Source organism: Plasmodium knowlesi (genome assembly GCF_000006355.2).
Source record: "Plasmodium knowlesi strain H genome assembly, chromosome: 12".
In the NCBI taxonomy this organism is placed as follows: domain Eukaryota; phylum Apicomplexa; class Aconoidasida; order Haemosporida; family Plasmodiidae; genus Plasmodium; species Plasmodium knowlesi.
Window position 1 is genome coordinate 1,475,391 of NC_011913.2, and position 10,538 is coordinate 1,485,928.

Here is a 10,538-nt window from a genome sequence, read left to right on the forward strand (position 1 = left end):
TATGACCGTTCCAATTCGACTAGTGAGCTACACAAAGTGAGCGGAATATGACTCAATTCCAATTTGAAAATTTTTTTAAAAAAAGTTACACCACTAATAAGGTCAAAATGATTCGTTTTAAGTTCAATTCGGAAAAATAAGCCAACACATGCAGAAGGCACACACAGGGAAGAGCATATATAAAATGTGATGTACCATCTTTTTTTTGGGGGGGGGGGGGGGAGCAAAAATGAAGGTCATTTGAAGTAGCCAAAAAGACAGATATATAAGCCCAATGTTATGCTTGTCCTGTTCATAATTTCAAAGATAATTTTAAGGCAGTGAGCCAAAATGTAACATGCAATAAAAAAAAAAAAAAAAAAAAAAAAAAAGACCCTGTGTGAATGACAGCATTTCATTTATAAATGCAATGAACATTTAATTAATTTTAAAGATCATACTTTCACCCTTGCACTCGAAAAACAACAGGGTCCATTATTTTATTTATTTTTTTTTTTCAAGCCATACTATTAAGTAGCTAGCTAAAATAATGTGTGCATGTAGACGCACATAATGAACGACAATGAGGAATTCCACTCATTAATACAATGGCTATTTGAAAAAAAAAAAAAAAAAAAAAAAACTACATGTTAGCTCAAAAATGATGAATTAATTCTTTATGATTTCGTTTTCCTTCTTTTCTTTTGATTCTTTTTGATTTCTTCTCATTACATCTCAACATAATTAAACACACATCAGTTTGTTTTGTCCCTTTCACCCTTTTTTGATTTAATTTAATTTCATTTTTTATGATGAATGAAAAAGTGTCTTTTTCTTTTTTTACCTTTTTTTTTGTGCTGAAAACTTCGAAATAATTAAAATTCTTGGTTATGCGTTTATTTCATTTTATTTTTTTTTTTTTTTTTTGCACTTGCACACATTTATATATAATCATGCGAACTTCTTGTAGACATTCATTTTCACCGATTTTATGTTTTGATTTTGCTTCTCACTTTATATGATAGCTTACATATTCGCAATATTTGCAGTTCATTCACAACGTATACTTTTAACCAATGGTTCAACTGATGTCTCAACTTATGCTTTGCAATTTATGTTTTGCCATTTATGCTTTGCCATTTAAGCCTACACTTTTTTCCAACCACATTGACGGCGTTGTATTTTAAGTGCCTTTCCCCCCCTGTTTTAAAACTCGTTCCCCCTTTTGTTAACATCATTTTCAACCCACCTCTTTTTTGTGTCTCCCAACATGAAATCATTTGTGTGTTACGTCGGTCTCATAGTGGCCTTGGCTCTGCAGCTGCGGGCCATCCAGCTCAATTCTAACAACCTCCATCCAGTCTCATACGTCGAACGTAAGCGTGTTTGTCAGCGGGTGTACTGGAGAATGTACTCGCGGGCATGAAATCGTGCAGCCCCTATTATTTGAGCATCCCTGCAAATGAACAACAGCCCCGCAGATACACGCATATCCAATATAAGTCCAACTGGACACAAGGAAAACAAATTCATTTCCGCTTTTTTTCAATTATCCCTTTTTTTTTTTTTTATCCCTCCCCCTTATAGTTGGCAACCAACTTTCGAACAAAGTGGGAACGCTATGGAAAAACAAGTTAGACTCATTCGTAGACGTTGTGTCTACCAGAATTGTCGACAGATTGGAGAATGATATATCCAGCAATGCAGGAGCCGAGAACATGATGGTTCTTCTCGAGGTAGGGAGTTGAACGGATGATGGGCAAATATGTGCGTATGTATTAGTGTGGAATTATGTACACATTCCTTTGCCCCAACATAAGTTTATTTCCCCTATAATACATGCCTCGTAACAATATGGCCTTCCTATCGCCCCCCCCCCCTTCCTATGACCTTACTTTTACCCCTCCTTTCGCAGAACAATGCTGAGCTCTTCGATACGGCAGCATATAAAGGCCACAACATGGCACTCATTGAAGACGAGTTTATCAGAAAATTGAAAGACAGATTCAACGCCAGCAAATTCGGAAAGGGTTTAAAAAATCTGGGATCCAAAATTAAGACAAAACTATCCGATTTGTACAAGAAGCACAAGCATAAGCTGAAGCATTTCTTAAAAGTTATGATGACTGGTTTGGTCATCCCATTAGCGATTAAGTTCATTCGAAAGCACCTGAGCGTGTGGAGAAAAAAGACATTAGAAGCAACGAAGAATTTGGACGAGGATTCAAGGAGCGTAGCCAACCCAGTTATAAATGCGCTATACGACCAATTTTCGCAAAAATTGGAGGAGTACGCTTCGGAACACGAGATGAATAACGATAAACAAATGAACATATTGGATCAGTTGCAGATGGAGAAGAAGAACATTGAGAATATCGAAAAGCAGGAGAAGAAACTCTTGCACCGGTAGGGGGTCGCTTGCAGGTCACAGCAGTGGCAAAAGATTTTGCAGTAGGAAAAAAAAAAAATTAAAATAATGAAATAACGCACGAGCTATGTGCAGCGCGCAAACACCGTCTCGCTATCAGTACTATGACGTAGCAACTACACGGATTACGCTTACCCATATGCGTGTTCTTGACATTTGCCTTAACCGAGCGACGCAAGCGGGTTTTTATTTTTTGGTAATTTTTCGCTCATCTGTCTATTGATCGACCTATTGATCCGCCTATTAATCCACCCATTGATCCACCCATTGATCCACCCATTGATCCGCCTATTAATCCACCCATTGATCCACCCATTGATCCACCCATTGATCCACCCATTGATCCACCCATTGATCCACCTATTGATCTATCCATTGATCTATCCATTGATATCCGTCCACCTGTACACCTGATTCGTTTTTTTTGTTTTTCTCATTCCCCGCCCCCACCACCCTATGCCTTCCAATGATACTAATTTTTACGCAGCCATAAGGGGGGGGAAGGTACAAAGGCTTCATATACGTGCACACGAAGCATACAAGGCATATACATGCATATATCTATTCTCACATACGTCTGCGCAGCTATCTCGCGTCTGCGTAGAGGAGGGGGTACTTCTACATTCCGACACTACGAAAACACCCTTTGTGATTCCCACATCTTCCAAAAGGAGCTGTGTTGCGCGCATGCACATAGTATAACACTCTGCCAGAACTCGGACCATCACTACTTCACCAGTTAAAATTTTGTTCCTTCTGAGTTATTACTTTTTTTTTCCCCTTTTGGCGCATCCGCGTGCTGCTTGCCCTTTTTTAATACGTTCATATTTTTCACCAACACAACTCCATTTGATTTTAATATAACCCTGATATAATGAATGAGCAAATGAGCATATAATTGCCCAGAAATTTCAAGCGCACGTGTAAACCTAGACGTTGTGCGGCAAAATGGACTTCTTCGCCGATTCCAATCGCGTTCCTAAAACAAGTGAGGCATGCATATTCCTCTGCATGAGTGGTAAAAGGAAAGATCGCTTCGTACTGTGTGTAATATGAGCATTTCGCCCTTACTCCCTGAAAACAGAACAGTTCCCGCTTTTAAAATGATAGGCTCGACAGAGGTGAATGAAAAGGGGAATTATGCTTTGTCCCAATTCTATTTATGTAAAAAGAAGAAGAAAATGTAGTGGACATGCTTCTCCTTTTATGTGGTATCCCAAGAGCACATTTCGTCCTGCGCTTAATTTGGTGTGTTGCGGCATGGTGCAATAGTGCGCGGTGTTTTATTATTTTGGCATTTTTTTTTTTTTTTTTTTTTTTTTACCTCTGCCCAGCGGGCAGCAAAGAAATAAGAGAAAAAAAAAAAAAAATGTAGCATCCCGTGAAGGTAAGAGCCACGCAAGAATAACAACTCCAAAAAGGTTAAGCTAAAATATTTGTGAATCGATTAAAGAATGAAAAAGGGAAAAAAAATAAAGCAGAACAATTTAGCGCATCGGTTGAACTTTGCAGCTTAAGCTATCTCCCCCAATCTATATACAATTTTGTACACAGAAATATTATTATTATTATTATTATTTTTCTTTACAATTAAAAATTTTTATATAGCTGAGGGTGAATCAATTTCGAACATGGCAGAAAATGAGGCCATTAAGGCAAGATCCTCTATGGGGAACTTAAGTAAAGCTGCCAAGCCGTAACACATTTTTTTTTTTCTGCGGCCATTTTTGGGGCAACGTGGAGGCAATTCCACGAGGGCTCCACGATTTTATGGAACCGACTGTGGAGGATCAGACGCTGGAGAAGAGTCGCACGAGGGGGAATATGATAAAAATTTGCATAGACATCAGCAACGTACATGTGCATACCTCCACTTTTTTTACACTTTTGCAGAAAGGAGCCTAACAATGAGTTTGTATTTCATCGGACTTTGTACCGCGTCGTGGTTTATTTGTACGACGAAAAGGAGGAAGGAGTGGTAAGTATTAGTGGCAATTCCTGCCGCTCATACAACACTCCAATCAATTCGGCGGATTTCCAAGGCGGGAAGCACACACATTGATTTCTCCACCCTTTTCCTCCCAAAAAAAACATCTCGTAGGGCTGATATAATGCTGGACTATGTTCATCACAAAAGGTGTTCCTTCCTCTCCAACTCGTGGGAACACTTTCTGAGGAGACTCAAGTCATGACGAATTTTAATGGCTGCATGTAAATTTGTTTTTTTTTTTTCAAGCGGTGGCAATATGCATATTGGAGGTTTAAAGGGGAGGACTGATAAGTATTCATTATTTTCATTTTAAGATTTTTTTTTTTTTTTTTTTTTGTTGTTTTTTCCTTCTGTTTTTTTTTTTTACTCTCCCCATTTGGTGATCATCTAAGGGGGAAGGTAAAAGACCGCATACTTCACTCGTACGGCAGTACATTTTTTTTGCACTACCTACAAGAACACTCATCTTTTACAAAACCGTTAATGGGTTAATCAATTAAGAGCACAAAAATATAACATGCTAGGCGTTACGTTTCTAAAGTTTTCTGTATTGAAAAGGGGGGAGGGAAATAGAACATTGTTGCCATATCACCTTTTTTCTTACCCAAGGTGGTATGGAGCTTACACTTTCTTAGCGACTGAACGGAATGGTACACACATCTGAACATGTAGATATGCTTCTGTATTTTATGACCAATTTAAGATCATCCACAATGGAGCCTTTTCCTTTTATACAGTGTTCCTTCAGCTACGTGATGAATGATTGAGATGAAGAGGTTGGCCCCGGCGTAGCGAAATAATGAAAAAGCTAGTAGACAGACAACACTTAAATATATACACGTTTGTTGAAATGTATAAAACGGTGCACTGATTCAGGTTCCATAAAGTATGTATGTTCGGGAGAGGTCACATATCCCTCACTGCTTTTGTACAATGTTAATTTTTCCCTCCCTTCTTTTCTGGCCCTCTCATCCTCTTGGTTACAATATATTTCCTTCAGTTAAGGCGTAGATGTACCGCGATATATGCGCTTAATCATATACACTTGTATGCGCATCAACATGTGTGCTTCTTCACCATTTCCTTCTTTTTTTTTTTTTTTTTTTCCACGCAAACTGGGATTTGAAGCGCATGAATGTTGTGCGTCGGAAAAAGTCTTTTTTTTTTTTTTTTTTTTTCTTCCACTCATTTTTTCATTTTCCCCCAACGGTGAATTTATTCAACTTCAAGAGAGTAGCAAAATTTGTTAGCACAATTTATGGCGAAAATTTTTTTTTTTTTTTTTTTTCCTACCCATGTAAACCCGCAGCGTATAACCATTTAGCCAAAATGTGAAAGTGTACACCTTCCCCCTTAGGAATGCATATCTACACTGTTAAAAACAAAGAACAGTTTATCGACGAAGATGTTCCTTTTTAAGCTGACGAAAGAGGGTACCGTACATACCGCCTCCTCCTTGAATAAATCCTTTTTGTGTCATTTTAAAACGAATAAAAATGTCAACATCGAGAAATTGATAAAAAGCAAAAAAATAAAGAGCCATGAATTAAACAAGATAGAAGATGTGGAACTTCTCTTACAAGAGAGACACCACGATGTTTTTCAGAGTTATCCAACAATTAAAAATGTGCACAAAATTATTGACGTGAGGGACATTCCTGTTCTTAATAAAAATGAAAATCCGGACAATATGTTGAGCAAAGTGGCTCTTCACTTTGGAGGTACATGTGCTTACGTCGTTCTGTATACAGGGGGTGTTATCACACTTTGTTGCATCCGAGCTGGGGGGGGGAGATTCTGCGCCTGTACAGAGGAGTACTTCGAGAGGGGAAGGCCACCCTCCTAGTGTGTGATGCACACGTGTGAGCATACGTGTACGCATAACCATTTCATTGCACTATCCCTTTCATCCCTTTGCAGATTTGTCATACCTGCGAGGCGACGCAGCCGTTAATGGAACAAACCACATTTTCGAATTGACAAAGGAAGGAAACGGGTATGACTGTTCAGGTAATTTTTTAAAAACATGTGGAGACGAACTCTTCACCGAAATAAAAACGGTCCGAGAGCAACATAAAGGAAAAGACATACTCATAACAAAAGGGCATAACAGTGCATATAAATGCATTATACATGTGGTCGAACCGTACTATAACGAAACGGCAAAGTTAAGAAAGTGTTATGAGGATATCCTACTAACAGCAAAAATGAATAAACTTAGGACGATTGTTTTTCCCCTGCTTGGCAGTGGTATTAGCCTGTTTAAAAGGCATGACGTGGTCGTGTGTTGTTTGGAAGGAATTTACGAATTCTTGAAGGAGAAGAATAATATGAATTCAATTGACAAAGTTGTCTTGTGCACAATCACAGACGCGCATTGGATGCTCCTAAGAGAGTCCATACCGCTTTACTTAAACGTAATAGTAAAATGAACACCCACATGGATCCAATCCGTTGTTTTCGAATTTTTCGTTTTTTTTTTTTTTTTTTTTTTTTTTTTAATTTGTGTAACAATGGTTTGGATTTTTGGCTAGCCAGCTAGCTATGTAGCTATCCATCCGTGATATATAACTTTTTTTTTATATTTTCCCCAGGATTACCTTCATCGTTCATATTTTTTATTTTACAACTTTTCTTTTTAAAATAATGGATATGCATCGAATAGGCGCATTCTACCCGTACTTAATGCTGCATTATGCGAATGCCAAAATTTTGAGCTTTTACCTAGTCTTCACTTTGTGCCAAAATGTGCAGGATCAATATGGACAATATTAAGGTGCTTAAAAAGGGGGGGCCTGACAAACGAATTGGAAGTAATCTTTAAAAGGAATATAAATGGACAAATCCATGGACACTAGTAAAAACAAAAATAAGGATAATACAAAAAAAAAAAATTTACACATTATTACAAATTTTCCGATAAAAATAAAAAACTCACAGACGGGGTTTTCATATGAACAGGGACTGCGTTGAGAAACAATAGTTTTAGAATTTCCACCGTATATTTAATTTAAGAAAATTCGAGTACATCCCTTCCTTTTTTTTACCTATTAGAGAGTGTGTCACAGATCGACACGATGGGGGAGGCCCCTTTTAGATATGTTTTTTTTAAACGTTTCATGAGCTTCTTGCCAGATATTTTTGAATGATGTGCTGCCGCTTCCTGTATTGTTCATTGTTTTGCGAGTTGGCAAACTGGATAAGTTTATTGGCTGATCATCTTTGAACAAGCATGCCCACCAAACGTAGAAGCCCTCGAAGTCGTATTTTTTTTTTAAATTAATACATAAAAATGTTTCTTCTTTCTCGATTGAATTCTCTCCAAAGTTGAAGTGTAAATTTTGATTATTCACTTTATTAGAGAGATGGAAAATGTCCTGCCAGTTGATTTTTATGTTTTTTATTTCCCACAGTTGGGTGTCTTCATCTTCGCTTACCTTATAGGGAAATGGCTTGTCAATTAGCACTTCCTCATGGTTGCAAGTGTCATTTCTACTTTGTGCACTTCTAATATGTTCTGCTTCTCCATTTTTCACAACCTTTTTAACAACCATTTTATCTTCCTGTATTTGTACGACAAGCGATTTTGCTTTCGTGTACAATGGTAAGGCAATATAGGCGTTGATTTCTTGTATCGACTGATTCCATATGTATTTAAACGGAACGACAGCTCCGTTTGTTATCATATTTTCAAGATGTTTTTTATTTTTCAGAACGTCTTCCTTCTTATCTGTTAGAGCAACACCATTTTTGTTCGCCACGAGGGATTTACTTTCGATATGCGGTACGGTATGTTCCTGATTGGTGCTTTTACACACTTTTGTGTCGTTTATTTCTCCATCTCCATCTTTTAAAATCGTTAATCCACTAGGTGACAGCACAACTTTGTCCTTCTTCCCTAGTGTTGTTACTTGAGGTTTCCTACTTTTCCGTTCGTCGTCTGACGAACTCACATCGATCTGATCAAACTTGGAATAATTGATAGGGCTGCTCATCTTGGGGACATAGTTGTTTTTTATTTTCTTAAAGTTGCTCCTGTGGGTACCTGGTAACGCGTTCCCTGGGTAATTCCTGCGTTTAGAGTGGTTTCTACGTTCTAGTCGACTTATAACTTTTCTGCATTCTCTGCATTTTTTCCAAGTCTTGCAAGTTCTTTGCAGTACCGTGGCAACGTGAAGGAATATTTGCGATAACGTGTGGGGCTATATAAAAGCTCTATGTTGGCATTACAATTGTGCTGAAGTAGGAAACGTGGTATGAAAACCCGTTCGGGAGGAGTGGCTAGTCTTTTCCCTCCGTGCCCATTTCTTTATTTCTTTATTCCCCCGTGATGCCGCATTTCTATTGATAAATTTTGCGGAGCGTTAAATGTTGTGTCCTGTTTTTAAAAAAATACGGCGCCAATTTTTTCCCGCAATGTAAAAAAAGGAGGGAAGGGAAGCGCTAAAGAAGATGAAGGCGCAATGCAACGCAAGGCGGGCGAAAAATTTTGTATACTTCCTGCGCTTATGCACAAGAACACGCTCTTTCGATCATAAATTATCACCTAGTGCTCACATATGTTACCTCACAAGCAACGACGAGTGCGTTTTCTTTATCAATGCGGCCCAGTGGTTTGCCAAACGGACACTTAAGCAGACGCGCAATTAAAAAACAAAATGCAGAGCTGAACGATTAACTTGCACGCTCCAAGTGTGCTCCTTTTGTTATGATGGCACACCAGTACATCACTTTGTGTGAATTTGATGGTCCTTACGCAACTGTAGTTGGTCCATTTGACGAAAATGTTTACCCCGTTTTTTTTTTTTTTTTTTTTTTTTTTTTTTTTTTCTTTGTTGTACTAGCTATTTCGTATGTTATATTTAGCGCTTAATAGTTATCCGTTCTTTGTTCCTTTTTTTTTTTTTTTTTTTTTGCTGATTGGTGATTTTACGACTCGTTCTAGGTGGGTAAAGATTTGTGAAAAATATGCCGGGGGTAGGGGGTTGCGTATGGAAGGAGCACACGTAAAGAGGGGTTCCAAAAAAGAGTGACACGTCCACATGCAGGCGGCCTTAGAGGCTGATTCGATGAGCATACATGTCACAACCAAATATTAATACCCCTTGGGGAAAAAAAGGACAGAGTAACCGTTTGAGACTTCACGGGCGTGTAAGTATCATAACAACTCAAAGTGAAAACGGAAGTGAAGGGGGGGAGGAGTACACGGAAACATACCTCTTTGTGGAGAGAAGCAAAAAATGAGCGACATATTTTTCTACATGGACGAAATTGATAATCTGTTGGAGGATTATAGGAAATTATTGATCGATTTGAAGAAAGAATCGGAACGAAATGATGAGAGGACAACGAAAAAGTGTATAGACGACATTCACTTCCTGAACGAGAGAATAAAAACAGCCAAGGATGCTCACTTCATCGAGATGCGTAATTTACCTGAGGAGGAACAAAATAATTATATTTTAAAAATAAAGGAAAAAATGGCTACTCTGGAGGACTTGAACATGCAGTTCGACTTTCTGAAAAGTAAAATATCATATGCACAGAAGGAAGCCAATCGATTGAAAGAAGAAAATAGGGTGAAGTATGTGACCGCAAAGGATATGGAAAATAGAGGAGATTTTATTCAAGACCAAACGGAAGAATCCATTTTACGAATGAAAATGATGGTAAACGAATCGGAGCAGATAACTAGAGATGCTGCAGTCAGATTAAATGAACAGAATGAAAAACTGAAAAAGGTAAAAGACAAAGTGGATGATGTCGATACTAATGTTTCAAGTGCAAAGGAAACTTTGAAGGAAATAGCCAAAGAAGCTGTCACGGATAGATTTGTCCGCTTTCTTTCCCTCCTCATATTTATCGTTTTGATTATTCTCATTACGGTCATTTCGATTTAGAAGTAAATTGGTTCAGGGGGGAGGAAAGGTGCCCGTCCGCACTGTGCTATACATTTATTCATTTATAAACGATAATTCATTTTTTATTTTATTATTATTTTATTTTATTATTATTTTATTTTATTTTATTGTTTTTTTTTTTTTTTTTTTTTTTGTGATCCCATTTGGTGAGTTACCCTCGAGCGCAGTAGACATAGGAAGTAGCTGTGCCTTCTAGTCGAGGTAGGGATTCACCTGTGGA

The 10,538-nt window shown here is 37.9% G+C and overlaps 5 protein-coding genes across 5 annotated transcripts; 4 read left to right on the forward strand and 1 right to left on the reverse strand.

Annotated features, from left to right (window-relative positions):
* Nucleotides 1-1,249: 1,249 nt before the first annotated feature.
* On the forward strand, nt 1,250-2,389 carry PKNH_1233100 (gamete egress and sporozoite traversal protein, putative; the record flags this gene model as incomplete). Its single annotated transcript, XM_002260347.1, has 3 exons — nt 1,250-1,355; nt 1,567-1,715; nt 1,895-2,389. 3 exons carry the CDS (start codon nt 1,250-1,252, stop codon nt 2,387-2,389), a joined length of 750 nt encoding a protein of 249 aa, XP_002260383.1.
* A 1,649-nt stretch (nt 2,390-4,038) lies between these two features.
* Nucleotides 4,039-4,599, forward strand: PKNH_1233200 (uncharacterized protein; the record flags this gene model as incomplete). The annotated part of the gene is made up of 3 exons (XM_002260348.1): nt 4,039-4,087; nt 4,301-4,385; nt 4,509-4,599. The coding sequence occupies 3 exons, from the start codon at nt 4,039-4,041 to the stop codon at nt 4,597-4,599; spliced, it is 225 nt and encodes a 74-aa protein (XP_002260384.1).
* Nucleotides 4,600-5,802: 1,203 nt separating this feature from the next.
* PKNH_1233300 (Appr-1-p processing domain protein) lies at nt 5,803-6,829 on the forward strand (the record flags this gene model as incomplete). Its single annotated transcript, XM_002260349.1, has 2 exons — nt 5,803-6,118; nt 6,318-6,829. The coding sequence occupies 2 exons, from the start codon at nt 5,803-5,805 to the stop codon at nt 6,827-6,829; spliced, it is 828 nt and encodes a 275-aa protein (XP_002260385.1).
* Nucleotides 6,830-7,459: 630 nt separating this feature from the next.
* PKNH_1233400 (HSP20-like chaperone, putative) lies at nt 7,460-8,392 on the reverse strand (the record flags this gene model as incomplete). Its single annotated transcript, XM_002260350.1, has 1 exon — nt 7,460-8,392. One exon carries the CDS (start codon nt 8,390-8,392, stop codon nt 7,460-7,462), a length of 933 nt encoding a protein of 310 aa, XP_002260386.1.
* Nucleotides 8,393-9,637: 1,245 nt separating this feature from the next.
* PKNH_1233500 (SNARE protein, putative) lies at nt 9,638-10,297 on the forward strand (the record flags this gene model as incomplete). The annotated part of the gene is made up of 1 exon (XM_002260351.1): nt 9,638-10,297. The coding sequence occupies one exon, from the start codon at nt 9,638-9,640 to the stop codon at nt 10,295-10,297; it is 660 nt and encodes a 219-aa protein (XP_002260387.1).
* Nucleotides 10,298-10,538: the final 241 nt, after the last annotated feature.